The sequence below is a fragment of the Tuber melanosporum genome, assembly GCF_000151645.1.
Source record: "Tuber melanosporum whole genome shotgun sequence assembly, scaffold_105, strain Mel28".
NCBI lineage: Eukaryota > Fungi > Ascomycota > Pezizomycetes > Pezizales > Tuberaceae > Tuber > Tuber melanosporum.
Window position 1 is genome coordinate 335588 of NW_003298761.1, and position 20111 is coordinate 355698.

General features: G+C 48.7%; 1 protein-coding gene; it reads left to right on the forward strand.

The window, feature by feature from the left end:
• Positions 1 to 1260: 1260 nt before the first annotated feature.
• Positions 1261 to 14378, forward strand: GSTUM_00000174001 (uncharacterized protein; the record flags this gene model as incomplete). XM_002835388.2 has 22 exons in its annotated part: positions 1261 to 1305; positions 1432 to 1734; positions 1791 to 2097; positions 2164 to 3638; positions 3699 to 4253; positions 4332 to 4712; positions 4794 to 5274; positions 5328 to 5447; positions 5498 to 5538; positions 5642 to 5666; positions 5716 to 8951; positions 9004 to 9034; positions 9110 to 9129; positions 9173 to 9296; positions 9359 to 9529; positions 9583 to 10198; positions 10367 to 10731; positions 10894 to 11584; positions 11768 to 13028; positions 13082 to 13361; positions 13419 to 13839; positions 13901 to 14378. The coding sequence occupies 22 exons, from the start codon at positions 1261 to 1263 to the stop codon at positions 13917 to 13919; spliced, it is 10968 nt and encodes a 3655-aa protein (XP_002835434.1). The 3' UTR covers positions 13920 to 14378.
• Between the last annotated feature and the right edge of the window lie 5733 nt (positions 14379 to 20111).

The window sequence follows — 20111 nt, forward strand, 5'->3', positions numbered from 1 at the left end:
TAAGTAAACTCTTGAGGCACAAGGAAGGGTGTGAAAACTTTACGGACGCAGTTGTAGGTGTTTCTTATGATGGGTGTATCTAGAAATCACTGGTTCCAAAAGCCGATACGATGAGTATCACCTTAGAGGTTATTTTATTGTGCTGCGTGCGGTACAGTGACGGTGCAGCACAATTACGGCACTCTATTGTACTCGAGTACGGTATTTGTATCAGAATCGCTGTCGGATCTCTCTCTCTATGTAGCAATACTTGAGTAATAACAGTACCTTGCATAGCCCTGAAGACGAGAGTTGCAAGCACAATACCGGTATACAGGATGGAATCCCCCTCCAACCGGGCACCATATACCACTCCGCTGGGGCGGGACATGAGCGAAGGATTGGTCAACTTCGACAATATGGGCTGATCTGCCTGCAATCACAAATGTAGGAAGGGAAAAAAATGCGAGTATTGTGGGGTTATCGTGGACAGGTTGGAAAATTTAAATGGCGACTCGGTTTATCATCATACAATATTATGATACACTACCATGCACGGTATGCGGGTTACGGGCAGCGGGTTGTGTGTAACAAACCCCCGTCGTCACCGTTGCTTCTGGTTGCCTCGTCTTTAGTATGATGACTGCCATCCTTAGTTGCCCTCAATCTAATCAACACTCTCTGCTCCAAACCATCACCTGTCCTTCCCCTCCATCGCACATCATCACCACAACCCCCGCTCTTTCCACTCCCACCCCGCTCTCATTGATAGAATAGTCCAGCAATCTGGAGACCTGCACTCTCCTTCAGTCTGTTCTGTTCTTTCACGAATCCGATCTGTCTTCCTTTACAAACCTCCCCCCACTAATCTTTTCTTACTCCAATTAAAATACCCTCCTCTAAAATTCTCCCCACTCTTTCTCCCCATTTCTACGTGTTACGAACTTGCTAACTACCCTTCCGTTCTGCTAATAGTAAAGCCCTGTGTTTTAGTGATATCTTTTTTGTTTTTCACTTCCCCAATTTCCGCTCCTAGTCAGTTCCGCGGGAGCGTCTGTTGCGCTGTTGGCACAAGGCGGACCTGACGTGACGCAAGCGAGCGGAACAAACTTTCGGGAATCGTGAATACACTGGTACTTTGTCTCCTTTTATTCATGGACCCATCGTGCAGCTTTATGATAGGAAAGGTTTCTAACTTTGGGCTCGGAAAGAGTGTCATTCGTCATTCGTTGCGATTAGGATCACAAAAACAAGAAGCTATCAACAACACCGTTTACAATCATGAAAATCAAGAAGACTGCTACGGCCAAGCATGAGGCTACTCTTGTGGGTTATCCGCTCTGTTATCCACTCTGCATCTTTCTTTATCCTTCAATTCTGTCTTCAGATATCCTATTGCGTGCTGGGTGATGGTTCGCGACGTTGTGCTAATACTATGACCTCATGTCTTAGTCCCCCTTTCTCAAGTCATTCATTACTACCGCTACATCAATCCCCATACCAGAGCTTTTACCATTCCTTTCAAAGTTCCCCGCGCATTGGCCGTTCCCTCGTGGCGACTTGTATCATTGGATAGCCTTATTGAATCGATTCGACTCTATTTTAGAGGAGCAAGTACAAAAGTATAAACTCAAAGAAGGGCCACAAACGATATTGTGGGAACGCCAAGATGAGGAATTGGTCATTGGGGTTTTGAAATTTAGTAGGATGCTCGTCGAGAACTGTGGGAATCGAAGTCTCTATGGCAGCAGTGGGGTATGTCCTATTTACTATTTATCGTTCGCTTGAATATTGACGTTGACTTTTCCCAGTTTATAAATGACCTACTTAATACAACCTCCCTGGATGTTTTGGAGGCGTCTTTACGTCTAGGTTCTCGCCTTGCCCAGAGATACCATACCTCTCGAACCCGTGGCGCTAGCCAGTCCACTAACGCTGTTCTGCTTGCTTCTCATTACAACATTAATCTTGAGAGGGTCTCAAAACTCGCTACTCCATTTCTTAAGAGCATAGCGGTTACTAGTTTGGCTTCTGGCAAGAATGTTTCGACAAAGGCAGTCGTTCCGATCTATGCCAATGATCTTGCGAGGTTGGCGAGAGATGAGAGGCCAATAGATAGTGCGGAAGTTCTGGGCGGCAAAGGCAAAGGCAAAGGTTCCGAGGGCCGGGAAGGGCCTTGGGAAGAGTGGGGAGGTGCTTATGTTAGCTACTATGTTAGCCCCACCACGCAAAAAGCGGTAACTGTTCCGGGACCAGGGGCTGGCTTTGTCATCAAAGAGCCCGCCACGCCTACCCCGACTCGAAGGACCTCATTGCATCACGGCCATCAGACATCTGGCTCTGCTCATAATAGGAGACGATCCACTGACGACACTATTACTGATTCATCTGACCTCGCTGTCACGGGGGGTATGCAAACATTAGAAATCCCGTATAGCCAAATCAAGGCTGCTCCAAACCTTGAGGATATCCTCAAATCGACTTTACCTGAAACTCCTGCCGATACTCATTACGACTTGTTACATCGCCTTCGTGTTGCTTCGGCGCTCGCTGGGACAGCGGAAACGAGGAGACAAATTTTGGGGATCCGGATACTGGCACTGACAAATCTTGCATACGTTTATTCTGAGAACCAGTTCACAACAAAGATACTACAGCCAGACCAGGATGAGCCTCGAAGATTCCAATTGGTGTATCAACTTGCAGAGTTAGTTCATAGCGGTGATATAAAAGGAGCATCGGGGGATGGAAAAGAAATTCCGAGATGGCTTCAAACATTGGCGTTAGGGGGTTTGGAGGCTCTGGCGAGGCACAAGAGCAAGACCGCAGATGTTTGTGCTGCGTTAAGTGTTAATGTCAACCATGGGGTGTTACTCTACGTTGTTCGAAAAGCCGTGGAAGAGTTGGCTATCGAGAAGGATGAGGAGGAATGCGACAAGGAGGCTGAGGAGTGGCGGGAAGCTTTGTTTACCTTGGTTGGCTATCTACCAACTACTGCGCATGCTGGATCTTTGCTCGTATCTGCTGGTCTTATCCCCATCCTGGTGGAGCTCTTGCAGCTACGTACCAAAAAGGCCCTTCGGAACATCCCAAAGGCTGTTAGTTTTCTTGACTCGCTAATCTACAATGTCCAAAATGCCTTCCAAGCCTTGGCTAGCGCAAAAGGCTTGGATGTTGTGGTCGATCTTGTTTCGGATGAAGTGAAGGCGGGTTTAGAGGAAGCCGGGACTGGGAAAGGGATCCCTGATGAATATAAGAGCTCGACGACCGATTTCAAAATCGGGTTCTATCGCCAACAGACCCTTAAAATGGTTTTCAAGTTTATGCAGCATATGATGGCCCAATCTGGAGGCAATGCAGATCGGCTGCTGAGAAATCTAATTGATAGCCCGAAATTGCTCAGTGCCTTGAAAGTGGTGATTGAGAATGGAACCATATGGGGGAGTAATATCTGGAGTACGGTTGTCGGCATAGTTAGCGCCTTCATCCATAATGAGCCTACTAGCTACGCTGTTATTCATGAGGCCGGCTTGAGTCATGCATTACTGGAGACTGTCACGGGAAGATCTGGCTTGGCCGAGGAAGAAGCAAAGAGGAAGAAGGACGAGGAGGGCCGAGAGGTTGTAGGAGACAATGCGAGTCTGGCAGCCAGTGCGGACGTGGGCGATGAGCCTATGGAAGAAGGCTCTACTCCTGGCGAGTCTAATAACAAGGGAAAGGACAAGGAAGACGAATCGCCAGAGGACCGGAAGAGAGACCTGCCACCAAGACTACATACCCCCGCCACAGGTATCATGCCTTCGATAGATTCTATCGGGTCAATTCCTACAGCGTTCGGGGCCATATGTCTCAATTCATCGGGCCTGGCGTTATTTCAGACTTCCGGGGCGTTGGAGACTTTCTTCGAGATTTTCGAGAGCGCCGATCACGTTAAATGCCTGACCGAGCATGAATTGGCTAGTGTGTTGGGTAGTCAATTTGATGAATTAGTCCGACACCATCCTGTTCTTCGAGAGAATGTTATGAAAGTTGTTATCGAGATGCTGCAAAGAGTCGAAATCCTCGGTAGGAAGTTCGCCGAGGAGAAGGGGATGGGGGCAAAACTATGGATTGAAGATGGATATGGCGGGATGGTGGTGGCTGGGGGAAGGAAATCGTTGATTGGGAGAATTCATAAGCACTCCTCAGAAGCCGGCGTGGGATCTTCAACGAAATCACAGGGGAACGATGGGGAAGATGTTGAGATGGGAGATGCCGACGCTGTGGTCTCCACAGTTACTCTCGGAGGAACCAGCCCGGATGGTGCACCCAAGACCGAAGTTGTTCCTTTGAGTGACATTATCGACGAGGAGGCCGAGGATGCCGACAGGAACCAACCTTCTATCGTTAACTTCATCGATGCTGCCGGCAGATTTCTGGAAGGATTTTTGGCAAATGCAAATCTCTCGAAGGACTTTATCAAGCGTGAGGGTCTAGACTTTTTGCTTGACTTTTACACTGTTCCTAGCTTGCCTTACGATTTCGCTACCAGTCAGGCCAATCAAATGATGAGCCGTGTTCTCCAGGTTTGCAGTGAGAACAGCCCTTCGGTGACAGTTGCAGCGACTCTAAGGCATGCTCAAAAGGCCATCGATCAACTACAGCCGTTGCTCAGACACGACAAGAAAGAGGCATTCTTTGCTCCCTTAACCGACCAAAAGGCTGCTGTTCTCCCCCCCCGTTTCCAAGGAGGAGTCCCTACTCGGGGCGATCATCGGGCGGCAGCGTCTGCAAGTGAGGGTACTGTTGAAGGAGTTGGGGCAATTCGAGAAAAGTTGTCTCAAGATGTTAGATCAGGCGGTACAAAGCTCATTAAAGATCTGGTCACAGTCCATTCTCTTTGTTATCTTTTACAAGAACTTTATGGCCAGCCTCTTTTCAACGTCAGGCTAACTCTGTCAATATTTATGGAACCTGAGAATGAAGCGATTGTTTCGAACCTTGGCGCCCTACATCGGATGTGTGTTTGGGAGGAAATACTACTTCAGAATACCATTCCAGATACTTGGAACGAAGCTACCAGGGTTAAGAACTCTGCGGGAGCAGCAGCGGCTAGTATCGAGGAAGAAGCTGTTCCTGCTGTTGTCGCTACGTCAGCCGAGGGCCAGCTTCAGAACCCGAGATCCCAGGATGAACAGAAAGAAGCCGAGAAAGCTGTTGTAGAGAGGGACGGGAAGACCCCGTGGTTCCGAAATGTTAAGACAATAAGGTTTCTTATTAGCCAAATCCCTTCGAGTATCACTCCATTTTTGCAGGGTAAGCCTCCATTATGCGATCTCCTGAAGTTTGTACTGATTTGGTTTTTATAGGCCTTGCTAGAAGTCTCATATCTAGGCGGAGCACTGATCTATTCCATAAACAGCACGCTTTCAAAATCGCCGAGGCTATTTCTGAGTCCATGTATGATCATTTGACATGGAAGAGGCTAGGTACTGCTGAGCTGTTCAGAGTCGGAGAAATGTTGCTAACAGCCATACAGATAGCAGCGATTCGGTCACAGATAAATACGGATATTGGATTGTGATGTTAACCTCTATCACTTCACTCTTACTTGAAGGTGAGCAGTCTATAAACCTGTTACCCACCCACTCGGATTGCTGATTTTGAATATAGAAAAAGGAAGCGGTCAAGTTATCACCATAACTCTGGTTACGTTCAAACAAAATAATGGGATAAAAGCCATGACCGATATACTAGAAACCTTTTGGGGTGAAGTTCGGGATCTGCCCGCTCTTGGAGACGCAGAACAAATCGGAAAAGATAGCCATCAGAGAATGGCACACGCATACGGAGGCATCAAGATCATATTGTCTTTGTTTACCCATTTGGTCTCAAACAAATCTGTCCTGGATTCTTCACAGACTGTTGCACTTCAAACTCGTGAACGCTCGAGTGATACGCCCCGTCCTGATTTTTTTAATCCGCATCAGTTCCTCGTGGAACTTAGGGCTAGTATTCTCCCGGTGGTTAGAGATATGTGGGATGCTAGTTCTATTGAAAAAGCCTCTTGCTCTATTGTTAAGTCTGTTATTGAGATTCTTGGAATCGTACTCAAAGCAGATAGCGAGGGCAGTGCATTTACTCGGAAGGAATTGGAGAAGAAAGGAAGGCTGTCAAATACAATCTCGTGGAGGACGATGGAACCAAATGAGGAGGGGATCAGGCAGCTTGTTGAAATGGGGTTTACCCGGGAAAACGCCATGGCTGGGCTTTTGCGAGGCAATGGTAACGTGAATACTGCCACCGAATGGCTCACTTCACAAGGAGTTAGGACTCCTCAGCGCGGTAGCCAAATATCTGCTTCCAGTTCTAGACCTCTAACAGCTGAATCTCATTCTACCGACGAAGAGGGAACAGATGTCGATGCGGCTAGGGAAGAGCCTATCATCCCAGCGCAGTCGGAAGGGGCGGTTGGAGGGGCTACACCAGCTACTGAACCGATTATGCCTCCCCCCGCACCACCTGCACCCGCTGTTGACACTGGAGTTCCTCCGGTTGATGATGGTGTGGTTGCGATGAACATCGACGAATCTAATGTCCAGACCACACCTCCGTTGGGCGAGCCCCAAGCTAGTGAATCCGCCGAGATTCCCCCGTCCACCGTTGAAAAGGGCAAGGCTAGAGAGGATGAAAAGGTTGAACTGCCAGCAGTTGTAACAATCGAGGATTTGGATGAGCTTAGATCTACTATCCGCGAGAGCCTTATTGATCGCTCTTTGGATGTTCTCCGTGTCCATTCAACTGTCACCTTCGAGCTCTCGTCTCTCCTTACCAGCGCCTTTGGTAAGGCCTCAGAATCGCCGGATGTTAGGAAAGAGGTTGCCTCAACAATATTACAATCATTGATGTCACTACAAGCGGATGATGACCTTCGGCCTTGCGCCAAAACCATAACATCAACCTCTCACCTTCTCGGGCTTGTCCTTCAGAACCAAGACTTCTTTGACGCTTGTTTAGAGGACCTCAAAGAACAAATTCCGACTCTCATTGGATTTATCAAAATGAATAAAGGAGAACCCGCTCCGTGGATCGCCAGTATCCTGTTGGTGGTAGAAAAAGTCTTGTCAGAGTCAGCCCAGCCCAGGAGAGTTACTTTCTCATCACCTCCTAGCGATCAAGAGCCAGAAAATATTGCCGAGTTAAATTCGTATAAGATTTCTGATGGAGATCAAGCTGCACTTTTCAAAGCTGTCATGGGTGTGGTTTCGGTTATCGGTAGAGATGAGATTTTGCCTTTGGCCGTGGCTCGTGTTCTGGTGTTGCTTACTCGGAAGCGGGAGCTCGCAATTCGAATGACCGAAGGGGATAATTTGCGGAGTCTATTCCATATGTTACGTTGCCAAGCTGGCCTGAGGACAGAGCGTATTCAAGCGTCTATAATGCTTGTCCTTCGGCATATCATTGAAGACACAGGGGTGCTCAAAGCAATCATGAGGAACGAGATCCGCACATGGTTCCAGTCACGAGGCACCCGTCAAACCGATACCCAGGCCTTTGTACGACATAACCACCATCTTGTCTTGAGAGACCCGGACGCATTTGTTGAGTTGGTCAATGAGCTATGCAAATTGACTAGATACGATCCACATTTAAGAAACCAACAAATTGCAATCAAGGAAACAGAACGCCCTAAATCTGAAAGCGAATCGAAACCGGAAGCTGAATCAGACCCGGCAAAGGAGACTGGAGAATCGCAGGCTAAAGGAGCCGAAGATAAGGAAATGGTCGACAAGCCAAAGCCCGCGGTTGAAGTTAAACCGCCTGGGCTAGAAAATCCTGATGGAGTAATTCATTTCCTGCTTAGTGAGCTTCTCGCTTCCAAGGATGAAATGGACAATCCTTTCCCTCCAAATCCTCCAAAAGAGGATATTACGTCGGCGCCAATGGATGTCCAAATGGAGCAAGGAGAGTCTACGGGGAAACCCGCTGAGACATTGCAAGCGAACTCGCCCTCTAAGCCCGAGAAACCTGAATTTAAAGCGGAGCAACACCCTATATTCATTTACCGGTGCTTTATCTTGCAAGCTTTAACTGAATTGCTATCTTGTTATAACCGCGCAAAAGTAGAGTTCATAGGCTTTTCCCGCAAAGCGGCGCCAAGGGAAGCGATTACACCTTCGAAACCAAGATCTGCAGTCCTGAATTACCTGCTTAACGATATCATTCCTCTGGGCACTCTAATACATACAGAAGACATTGCATACAAAAAACGAGCGACAACATCACAATGGGCAATCTTGGCTATCGTTTCCTTATCGGCTCAGACTGGGGAGTCTTCCAGCACTGCAGATGAATCAAGTCTTCTCTTTGTGAGAAAGTTCATCCTTGAGAGCGCGCTCAAGGCTTTTAAGGATGCTTCTTCTTCTGTGGAGCCGTTAGATGCGAAGTACTCGAGGATGATGAGCCTTACCGACCTGTTTTTCAGAATGCTGTCTGCGCGGCCCAACCACAACCATTCAACAAGCGGCACTCCTTCGGAAAAATCTCAACAACAAATTGCTCGGATCATGTTTGAAAAAAACTTCATTGCAGCCCTAACTGGATCCCTTGCTGACATCGACTTGAATTTCCCCTCGGCGCGAAGGGTAATTAAGTACATTCTCAGACCGCTCAAACTCTTGTCAAAGACGGCCACCGATCTTAATGAGATTTCCAGTATAACGGCCCCTGGAGCCACAGATGAGGATGAGATATCGACCGCTACTTCTATTTCAGACATTGGGGATATGCGGGAGGATACCCCAGATCTTTATCGAAATTCGACCCTCGGGATGTTTGAGGGTGAAATGGTTGATGAGCATAGCTCCTACGATGAAGATGACTACGATGACGAGATGGATGACGACGAGATGGAATTGGAGGAAGAAATGGAGGAAGAGGGTGATAGTGAAATTAGTGATGAGGAAGATGAGGAAGGAGGTGAAGGTATGGATGTAAGTGACTGTTTTCCTATGGTGCACCCGGATAGAAACTAATAGCATATAGGTTGAAATTGTCGTTGAGGCAGAGCAGGAGAGTGAAGACGATGGCGGCGATGATGGCGATGACGACGAGGACTCGGACGATATGGACGATGAAGTCGAAATTTTAGATGAAATGGCCCAAGATCAAGTTCATTACGGGAGTGGTGGTGAAGAAGACTGGCAATCAGAAGGCAGTGAGGGTGAGGAGGACCAGGGGGATGAAATACTGCCCGACAATGGTATTGAAACAATTGTTCGCGCTCCCGGAGGATCTGATGGCGCACCGGAACCTGGCTACGAAGATCGAGATGATGGGTTTATTGATGATGATGCCGAAGAAGATGACGAGGATGATGACGACGATGACATGGATGAAGAAGAAGCAATGATCCAAGAGGATTATGAAGATGACGAAGGTGCGTTCTCGGCCGTCCCCTGGGGCTGGGCCGATGAAACAGGAGAAGCTCCAATGATGGCTCGTGCTCATCCTCGTGGCCATGGTGGATGGTATACACTTGGTGGGCCTCCTCGTGAGTCTCCAGTATTCAGTAAGGCTTTAGTTTCCCCTGCTTATTCAATAACTTGCATCTAACATCTACAGTGTCAAACGCAGCACGCCCTCGCCACTATATGGGTGGCACAGCTCCGAGAACCACCGACAATGTGGATCAAAATCCACTTTTACAGCAGAATTCTAATAACGAACAGGCCAGCGCCCGGCCAACCCATAACCGTAGCCAGGAGTTCATGACCGATTGGGTACAGGCCATTGATGGAATGCATGCGGCTGGCGGTCCGGGTGGCACTGTTTCTATGATCAGTACTCTCATGAGTTTGATGACTAGGACCGGCCAGCCTGTTCCCGTTATTTCTAATGGCGGATCTATTCAATTCCAGGCCCTCCCTCATATTGCTCACCACCACCACCATCACCACCCTCACGCCGCCCCATTTATGCCTCGAGAGTTGCGTTCCATGTTCGAGGCAGCTCGACCACTACCGGACATGCCACGCCATCATCGAGAAGACCCTCAAACGGCGGTTAATAGCTTTATCCCAACATTGACCACCGGTAGATGGACCGAAGAATCTAGACTATTGTTCGGCACTAGTGCTCCAGATCGTGCCCATAAAGTGGTCAATGCTATCTTAGTCCTTCTGGTTCCTCCGGCTATTGAAGAAGAGAGAATTACAAAAGAGAAACAAGAGAAGGCGCGGTTAGAGATGATTCAAATTCAGGAAGAGCGCAAGAAGAAAGAGGAAGAGGAGAGGATTGCACGAGAAAAAGTAGAGGAAGAAGAAAAGGCCAGGAAAGAGGCTGAAGAGCGAGAAGCCGCTGAACGGGTAGCTGCGGAGGCGGCGGAACTGGCGGCGGCTGCTGCTAGCGGATCTGAGGTTCCTGATGGCGAGAACAGCCCAAGAGAAGGAGAAGCCATGGAGGGTGTTGAGGCCACTCAAGGTGAAGCAGCAGCAGGGCTTGAAGCGGGCCCTTCGGATCCTCCGGCGCCGCGAGCCACTGTCATGATTCGCGGACGCGAGATGGATATTACCGGGATGGATATAGACCCTGGATTTTTGGAGGCATTGCCGGAGGAACTGAGAGAAGAAGTCCTAACTCAACACATCCGGGAGAGGCGTGCGGCAGCGGCGACTAATGATCAACCAAGCGAAATCAGCCGCGAATTCCTGGAAGCTCTGCCTGATGAGATCCGTGATGAACTCCTCGCCCAAGAGGCAGCCGACCGCCGTCGTCGGGAACGGGACCAGGCTCGACCGCCGGGGGCTTCGACAGGGCCGGCTGACCTGGATCTCGCGAGTTTCCTTGCGACTCTGGAGCCTGATCTTCGCCAAACCGTTCTGCTTGAGCAAGATGATGAATCTCTGGCACAACTACCTCAAGCGATTGTTGCAGAGGCAAACCAGCTTCGTGGGGAACGGCGATTTAACCAATTCGTGGAGATGCCCAGGGTCGCTCGTGTAAGTGGTGTACGACATCCAGGCGAGCCGGAGCCAAAACCAGTCAAAAAGCCGCTTCGCAAGAGTGTGATCCAATTGTTAGATAAAGCTGGTGTTGCTACTCTTTTGCGGTTGATGTTTATTCCTCAAGTTGGGAGTACCCGCATTACGCTGCATGAAATCTTGCTCAATATTTGCGAAAACAGACAAAATCGTGCCGAGGTTGTCAACCTTCTCCTGTCTATTCTGCAAGATGGTAGCTCGGACATGGCGGCGGTTGAGCGGAGTTTCGCGCAATTATCTGTGAGAGCGAAACAAGCACCTGCCACAAAGACTCCAACAGCAGTGGTCAAACGAACCGGGACTGGGTTACTGGCCCAAACCAGCAGTGAAGTTTCGCCCTTACTGGTTGCCCAGCAGTGCCTAGGCGCGCTACTCTTTTTGGTCAGCTATAATGAACATATACCTTCGTACTTCCTCAATGAGCATGATATCTCAGTCGGACTTAAGAGGTCTACAAGCCGAAAGGGCAAAGGGAAGGAGGTTCCTCCGCCCAAGGCGAGCAAATATGCCCTGAATACACTCCTGAGTCTTTTGGATCGCCGGTTAATTACTGAGAGCTCCACTGTAATGGACCAGCTTTCGGTGTTGCTATCAGATATTACTAGGCCTCTAACATTTCTTCTCAAGAGGGAGAAAAAGAAACCGGATGAGCAAAAGCTAGCCGATTCCGCAGCGGAGGCGGAACCTACGACGGTGGAGCCTGCTGATGAGAATACAACGGCAGTTACTGAAACCTCAACTGCGGCGACTGCGGAAGGCCAATCCAGCGAGAATAAGGATGAAGCGTCCAATAGCAATCGCAACAAAGATGATGATAGGCGAAGGAGACTGCGCCATTTGGTGCCTCCAGTTGTTCCAGAACATAACCTTCGATTGGTTGTCAATATACTTACTGCCCGGGAATGTTCAAGTAAGACTTTCCGTGAAACACTCGCAACTATGCAAAACCTCTCTGCAATTCCGGAGGCGAAGGTGGTCTTTGGCGCGGAATTGATCCGGCAGGCTCAAGTACTCGGCGGCACAATTCTCGAGCATCTCGAGGTGTTGGTGCATCAAATTAAGCACGCTGAAAATGGGACGGAAATCCAAGGGATGGCCCTGTCAAACTTTTCGCCAGCGAGCTCCGATCAGGCCAAACTTCTCCGCGTTCTGACGGCGCTTGACTATCTTTTTGATCCCAAGCGGCCAAGTAGGGAGACCGTGAAGGATGGCGAACCCAAGGACGAAGAAAGCAAAAAAGAGCGTGATGTACTCTCAAATCTTTATGAGAGCCTTACCTTCGGGCCGTTATGGTCAAAGCTCAGCCAGTGCCTTTCTGCTATCCATGAACGCAACGACATGCTCCATGTTGCGACCATTCTCTTGCCATTGATCGAGGCCTTGATGGTGGTCTGCAAGAACAGTGGGTTGAAGGAAGCACCAAGAACTCAACGGGGTCAGACGCCGATGAGCCCTGCAATGGCAGAAACAAGTATGGAAAATCTATTCTTCAAATTTACTGAGGATCACAGGAAAATTTTGAACCAAATGGTTCTCAATAACCCGAAGTTAATGAGTGGTTCCTTTGCGCTTTTGGTTCACAATCCTAAGGTATTGGAATTCGACAATAAGCGCAACTACTTCAACCGCCGCCTTCATACACGCCAAGGCAACCGCGATCCTCACCCAACATTGCAGCTCAACGTCCGCCGCGACCAAGTGTTCCTCGATTCTTACAAGTCAATGTATTACAAGAACGGTGACGAGATCAAATACGCCAAACTAAGTATCCGGTTCCATGGCGAGGAAGGGGTTGATGCTGGCGGTGTCACTAGAGAGTGGTTCCAGGTTATGGCAAGGCAAATGTTTAATCCTGATTACGCTCTTTTTATCCCTGTCGCTTCCGACAGGACCACATTCCACCCAAGCCGTATGAGCGGTGTCAACCCGGAACATCTGAGCTTCTTTAAGTTTATTGGAAGGATTATTGGAAAGGCTTTATATGAAGGGCGCGTGCTGGATTGCCATTTCAGTAGAGCAGTTTATAAGGTAATTCTCTTTTTATTCTCTTTGGTTGGTGCCTAAACTAACAACGAACATAGCGCATACTCGGGAAGTCTGTCTCTCTAAAGGATATGGAAACGTTGGATCTTGACTATTATAAATCTTTGGTCTGGATGCTCGAGAACGACATCACCGACATCATCACAGAAACATTCTCAGTTGAAACAGATGATTTTGGCGATAAGAAAATCATTGACCTTGTGCCAGATGGTCGCAACGTGCCCGTAACAGACGACAACAAGCACGAATACGTTCGGCTCTTGGTAGAGTACAGGCTCCTTACAAGTGTCCAAGAGCAAATGGAGAATTTCCTAGTCGGTGAGTTGAAACACGTCTATACACACTTTTTTCCGCCATTCTCTAATTATCCACTAGGTTTCCACGATATCGTGCCAGCGGAGTTGATCTCTATTTTCAACGAACAAGAACTTGAACTTTTGATCTCTGGTTTGCCTGAGATTGATGTTGACGACTGGCGCAACAACACCGAGTATCACAACTATTCTGCTTCCTCACCTCAGATACAATGGTTCTGGCGTGCAGTCCGATCGTTCGATAAGGAAGAGCGTGCAAAACTCCTTCAGTTCGTTACAGGAACTAGTAAAGTCCCCCTCAATGGCTTCAAAGAGCTGGAGGGAATGAACGGCTTTTCAAAATTCAATATACATCGGGATTATGGAAGCAAAGACCGCCTTCCTAGTTCTCATACTTGCTTCAACCAGATCGATCTGCCCGAATACGAGAGCTACGAGAGTTTGAGGCAAAACATCCTCACAGCAATCACTCAAGGCGCGGAGTAAGTATACCCACAAATCCGAGTCGTAGGATTTTTATCGCTTTGCTAACATGTTTCACAGATACTTTGGGTTTGCTTAACCCCGTGGCACTATATCTTTTTTCTGTTCCTTTTGCTTTTTTTTTTCCATACCAAGTTGTAATGAAGTGGGGAGAGAGATTCGATTGTGGATAGAGATTTCTGGAGAAAAAGGGGGTTGTGCGGGTTCTGTTTTATTTCTCATTCTGGAAAGGTGTCTTTTTTTTTTCCACAAGTCATGTCTTTTTTCTAGTTCTCTTTTACTCGTGGATTCGGGTTCTTGTCACCAAGGTATTATTCTTAGCATTTGGGGAGATGCAGAAGATGTACTTCTGTGGATACGGGCGGCCAAGTGCAGGTTGGCTAGTTTTCGTTGTCTACTGTTGTTTTCATTTGCATGGAGAACTGGATTTTTGTGTGGCAAGCCTGTATCATAGTCTACGTTTAGCTCAACTTTGTATTGCGAGACAGTTAGTATTGTTCATGGTGGTTAGTCAAATAAATTGAACACGATTCATTCATTCGTTCGTTCCCCCCAAAGCTCAAGGCACTTGCTTATTATAATAGTAGCTCAAGGTATCATTGACTGGTCTACCACTCCCCGTTGTCGTGCTCTGTTCCGCTCAGCTGTTGACAAGCGGGGCGACCGCAGATCACTGTTACTGTGCTCGTACTGTACTCGTACAAGTATTTACCCAGTTAGCCTAGCCGGCTAGGTAAATCCTAGGGGTGCTTTTGTGCACGACATAACACGATGGCCAACGGGCGAACGTGGCGCGGCCAACTTCGCACAGCATGGTAAGTACGAGTACATGTACTAGTACTCGTACAGGTATCATACCAGTAGCAGTGCGGTATTGTACAATACTGTACTGTACAGTACATACCGAATCCATCGTCCGATGCCAGTGCCGCCAATCACTACGAGTATTCACCCCACAAATAAAATCGCGCGGTAGATACAGACTCACACGGTACCGGTGCTCAAGTGCTACGACTGAGGTGGATCGAATCCATTGGGCCAACAGCTTACGTGATGCGATGCGATGTGTCCTATTCATACAGTTTCTCCCTCCTTTTTTTTTCCTTTGCCTTCTAGTTATGGGTGGTTGTATGCGAAAGGGCGGGGGTCGGTCCTAGTTGCATGACAGGTGGGTTTCACCTTAAACTATGTGAGTGTTCACACATAATACCGGTAAATGAATGAATGACATGGCGCAATCCCCCCCCCTCCGCCTCCCTCCCTCCCTCAACGTCCGACCGAAGACCCGATCTCGGGACGCACGGGCCATCGTTTGGTGCTCTGCCCGGAGATTTCTTTTTGGAGGAATGGGATGGAGATGATGGTGATGATGGTGGTGGTGATGATGGTGGTGATGATGATAGTGAAGAAGAAGGAAGATGAATTGATACTTAGATTCAGGGTGCATCTGGTCTCCCCTGGGCTTTCGAGAGCGGTAATTGGTTATTCCAAGTTAGGATAAATTACCAATGACCGGCAGTATCATATCACAGCGTGTCTGGTTGACACACAGCAATCAATTTTCTCGTACAAGTGAAAGTTGCAGTGGTGTTATATGATAGTCTAATGTAATGTCTCTACTCGAGTATACTGTTTGAAAGGGGTTTCCATTATCATACGTGATTTTGTAAAAAAAAATTGGGTCCTTCTATCTTTTTTGGATACAAGTACAGTACCTTCACTCTGAGCTTATTGTTAGAATGGTTTTAAAAATTGCGTTTCGGTGTCGACTAGACACGCCACTCCAAAGCAAGATAGAACCTCGCCGCAAACCTCCACTCGAGTATGGTCAGGGTCAAACCGGGTATTTGACGTGGCAACCGGACGCGCCCTTGGATTTTCTTCTCTTGTATCATAGAGTTATTACTTGTGTGTGTGTGTAAACCTTTTATTCTTCCACTATCTCACCTACTAACTAAAGTAATCGGAGTACGGCATGGGATACTGCCCCCAGCCCTGGGCCCCCCTCAATGAAATTTTTCGCTACACCCCCCTGTAGGCCATACAAAGGAAACTCCCGCTCCCCCCTTCCCCTTTCCTTCAACAAATTTGGTCCGCCACAAAAGAAACCCACTCCTGCCCCCAGGCCCCATGGTCGTGAACAAAATAAAATCCATCAACAAAAGAAACACGTTCCTGCCCCTTAGCCCCACGGTCATAAACAAAGGAAATCCAATCAAACAAAAGAAACCCATGCCCGCCCCCCAGGTCCCATGGTCGTGTACGCTATGAAACAACACAATAAAATCCATCGGACAAAAGAAACCCACACCTGCCCCCTAGGCCCCGTGGTCGTGTACATTATGAAATAACATTCTGACCAGCATTGCTCCCCTGGTCCACTGGGCGCCTCCTCCACACCTCCTTCTGCTGATGTAGCCTATCGGCCCTATCTCGCCGGGTCGTGCTTTCTCGCATGTGCTGTTTCGTGTTGTACGTCCCTCAGCACTGCTTCTCCGCATATCGCGCACAGCCGTCGCGGTCTGAGTTTCACCGGTCTCTGTGTCGGTTAGCTCGTGGGTAGATTAACGTTGGCTCCGACCACCTGGGCGGAGTCTGGCTGCTGGGTGCCGTCCTCGTCCCTGGTCATTTCCGGTTTTCCTCTTAGTTCCGGTGGCCAGTTGTCCATCCACTGGAGGAGTTCGCCTTGCCTTTTATTGTCGTGGAGCCCAATTGTTGTGGCGGCCGTTACCCCGCATCTGTTCGCCAGGTGGTCAAAGGTAATTATATCTCGGCCGCATGGGCATTGTCTCCTGGTACCAGTTATCTCTTGGTATGGCCATCCTGCCGTTGCCCTCAGTCCCAGTAGACTCTTGAAGTCTTGCCTGGTGAGGGAGTGTAGGTATTTGTGCGATTTACCGGGTCTCCCTAAGTACCTGGTCCCTTCGTTGGCGACCTTTTCTGTTCAGCCTTGCTGCAATCGGTCCTTGAGTGCGTCCTTGCCCAATTGGTAATTGCCGGTAGTAACGATGATGTCTTCTGCCTCATGTTGAGTCATCCATTTCTTTGTCCAGGTGTTGTGGCGGTCCTTGGCGTTAGCCCTGAGCGCTAGCAAGTTCTGCCTGAACTGCGTCATGAGGTCTAGCGGCGGGATTCTGAGTTCGGTGAGGAAGGCCAAGATTGGTATTTTCTTTTCCAGTCCGAATGCGGTCCGGATTATCTTGTTGAGGGCTGTCTGTGCTTCTCTTATCAGGCTTTTGTTTCCCCATTTCTCTATTCTGTATGTCAGCTGTGGGATTATTAGGCCTTTAATTAGTCGCAGTGTTGTTTCCGCATTCAGTCTCCCTTTGCTGTATCTGGACATCACTGCCCTTATGCGGTGCCCGGAGCTAGTGGCTCTATTGATCCAGTGCCTGACATGGTGGTCCCATTTCCACTTGTTTGTCAGAAAGTATCCAAGCCATCTCAGATGTCCTTGGCTGGGTATTTCCTGGCCCTGTAGGCGGACTTTGAACTTGCTCTGCAGCGGTGTCTGTACGAAGATCATTTCTGCTTTGCTGGGCGCGAACTCGTAACCATCCTCGGCTGCAGTCTTCTCTAGTTGTTTGACGGTTTCCTGGTGTAATCTTTTCTCTTCTCCCACATCCCGGTATGTTGTTGCTATCAAGATGTCGTCCATGTACATTAGGACCTTGGTTTCCGCTTTCTGGGATGGCACAGCCTGTACTTTTGCTGTTTATAGCATGCTGATCAGGAAAGGTATTGGTGATAGAGGGGAGCCCTGTGGTGTGCCTTTGTCGGTGGCATATTCTTGGAACGTCCTGCCATTGAACCGGTAGCTAGTCGTCCTATCGGTGGCCCAGTGCCGAACCCACTGTGCCAGGTGTCCTGAGTGCCTTCCAAGCCTGTCGCATACCTTTCCCATCTGCAGATGGTCGAAGCCTCCTTGGACATCGAGAGTGGTGATGCATTTGCCGGTCTTCCCCGCAGTATCCATTACATTGTTTAGGGCTTGTATAGCATCTGTCGTGCTATATCTCTTTCTCCCTCTGAACATGTTGTCTTCCAGGATTTCAAGCGCTGCTATCCGTATGACCGCTACGCTTTCCAGGGTCTTTGCCAGTCTGGATTGTAGTTGTATCGGCCTCTAGCTTTTTGCCACCCTGTATGAAGTTTTGTTTAGCTTGGGTATCAGTAGAGTGGTACTGACCTTCCAGCCCTCTGGGATCCCTTCTCTCCATGCCCTGTTCATCATCCTTAGGAAAAGAGGTTCGAGCAATTTCCTGAAGCATTTCACTAGCCTGGTAGTGATGTTATCTGGTCCGCTTACCACTCCGTTTAGTGACTGTTTAATGGCCGCATCTAGGGTTTCTATTTGTAGTGGTTCCGGTTCTCTGCTTATTTGCTATCTGGTCCGTCTCCTCTCCCCTCCGTATAATGCCGTGTGGATTTCTTGGGCGATGTCCACATGTTCTGCTACTACCTCACCGTTTTCCTTGGAGAGTGCCGGTATGGAGTGTTTGGTGGTCCTTGGTCGGACCATTCTGAAACATTTGGGATCTGTTTCTTCTTGGAGGGCTTTCCCATTGGCCTCGAGCTTGGCTTCCGCAATGGCTTTCCGCAGGTTCTTCTTTTTTTCCTTTAGTTCCGAGTGGTGGGGGTATTTATGCATGAGGCGAAGAACCTCCTTCCGTTCCTGCTGCAGGGTCTTGTTCCAGAAGGCTTTGCTTCCTGGCTTCCTAAAGGGTGTGTGTCTTCTGGCTATGCGTGTGAGCTCCTTGTGCACTTTGGTTGAGTGGTCCTTGTGGTCGTCCATGAGACTAATCTCGGCTCTAATGGCTTTCCAGTCCGCTTTGTCGTGCCTTAGTGACTTTTCCCCGTCATTGTTCCATGTAAAGTTGGTTTTAATTATCAGCGCCCTGTGACTCGCTGTTGCCAGGTCTAGTATCCGTACTTCAATTTTTTGATCCCTGTTGGTGGCAAAAAGGTCCAGGGTTGTTCCGTTTGGGTTGGTCGCATTGGGTGGGTAGGTAATTATGTGGGGGTTCCTTACTGTCATGCCCCTACTGTCCATCCATTTAGCTAGCCTTACTCCTGCCGTGTTTTGGCATTCCTGTGACCATGTGGGGTGGTGTGCATTTATATCCCCTATTAGGATGTTGCTTCCCCCATGTGTGTGCCATTAGTTTGTTGAGTCAAAGTCTCTTGCAAAAGGCCTCTGATAGCCAAAAGTAATTTTGGTGCCTTCGGTCCACAGTGTGATGTATTGTGACGTTATCCGTTCAACCACGAACATGTGCACGTATTTATTCAAAACATACACGGTACAGCCGTATTTCGTTGCCGCTATGCTTGCGTAGCATGTGAATCCTTCCAAATGTATCCAGTCCTGATTCTCAAGAGGGCATTCAGCAATTGCTATTATCTTCGGTTTCCGTTTTTGTGAGAGTCTCAGTAACTCGGTGACAACGTTCATGGACCCGCCGATATTGTGGTACAATATATCTGTTGTCGCCATATTTATTTAGGCGATGGGGAAGGAGCCAGTGCTGCTGGTACTTTTGCTTTATCAGCTGCCGTGGGGAGGGGGGGTGCCGAGGACTTCGTCCTAGTTCTGGTTGGGCAGTGGCTATCTCCGGCAAAGTGAGAAGTTTCCTCGCAGTTGACACATCTTCTCAGGGTGTGGGAGCACATCTTTCCCTTTCCTGCTGTACAGTACGTCTGCACGCAGAGGTGGTCCTTGGTGTGGTGTTTTCCTCCGCAGTATTTGCAGACGGCCTCTATCCTGCAGTGGACGGCATGGTGTCCAAACTGTAGACATCTTGCGCATCTGGTTGACGAGTCCTTCTTCAAGTATCTTCGAAAGGTGCATCTCATGCCAAAAATGGCCATGCTTCGGAGGGGCTTTCTTGTTTCCGCCATGATCCAGTCGTTTGCCTCTACGGCTACAATTGCCGAGGACTTGACTTTTCCTTCAGCCTTGAGTACTGTTGGGGATCTGAGCCACTTAGGTCTGTCTAGCAGTCGGACCTGTGGGTTGTATTCGGAGATTTCTCTCTCCAGGTCCTCCTACCTATCGGAGTCTGTGTCCTATTCTTCAGGTGTCCAGTTCTCGTTGCCTAATGGTATGCTGTTGATGACAATATTGATGGACGGTGTATCTGTGGTGATGTTGAAGCCAAAAACGTCGATCTCGTTTAGAGCCTTGGTGATTGCTGACACATCGTCAAGGGCTGGTTCGGCCGGTAGGTCTCCCATGGTGGTGAGTACCAGATCATCATTTCTGTTAAAT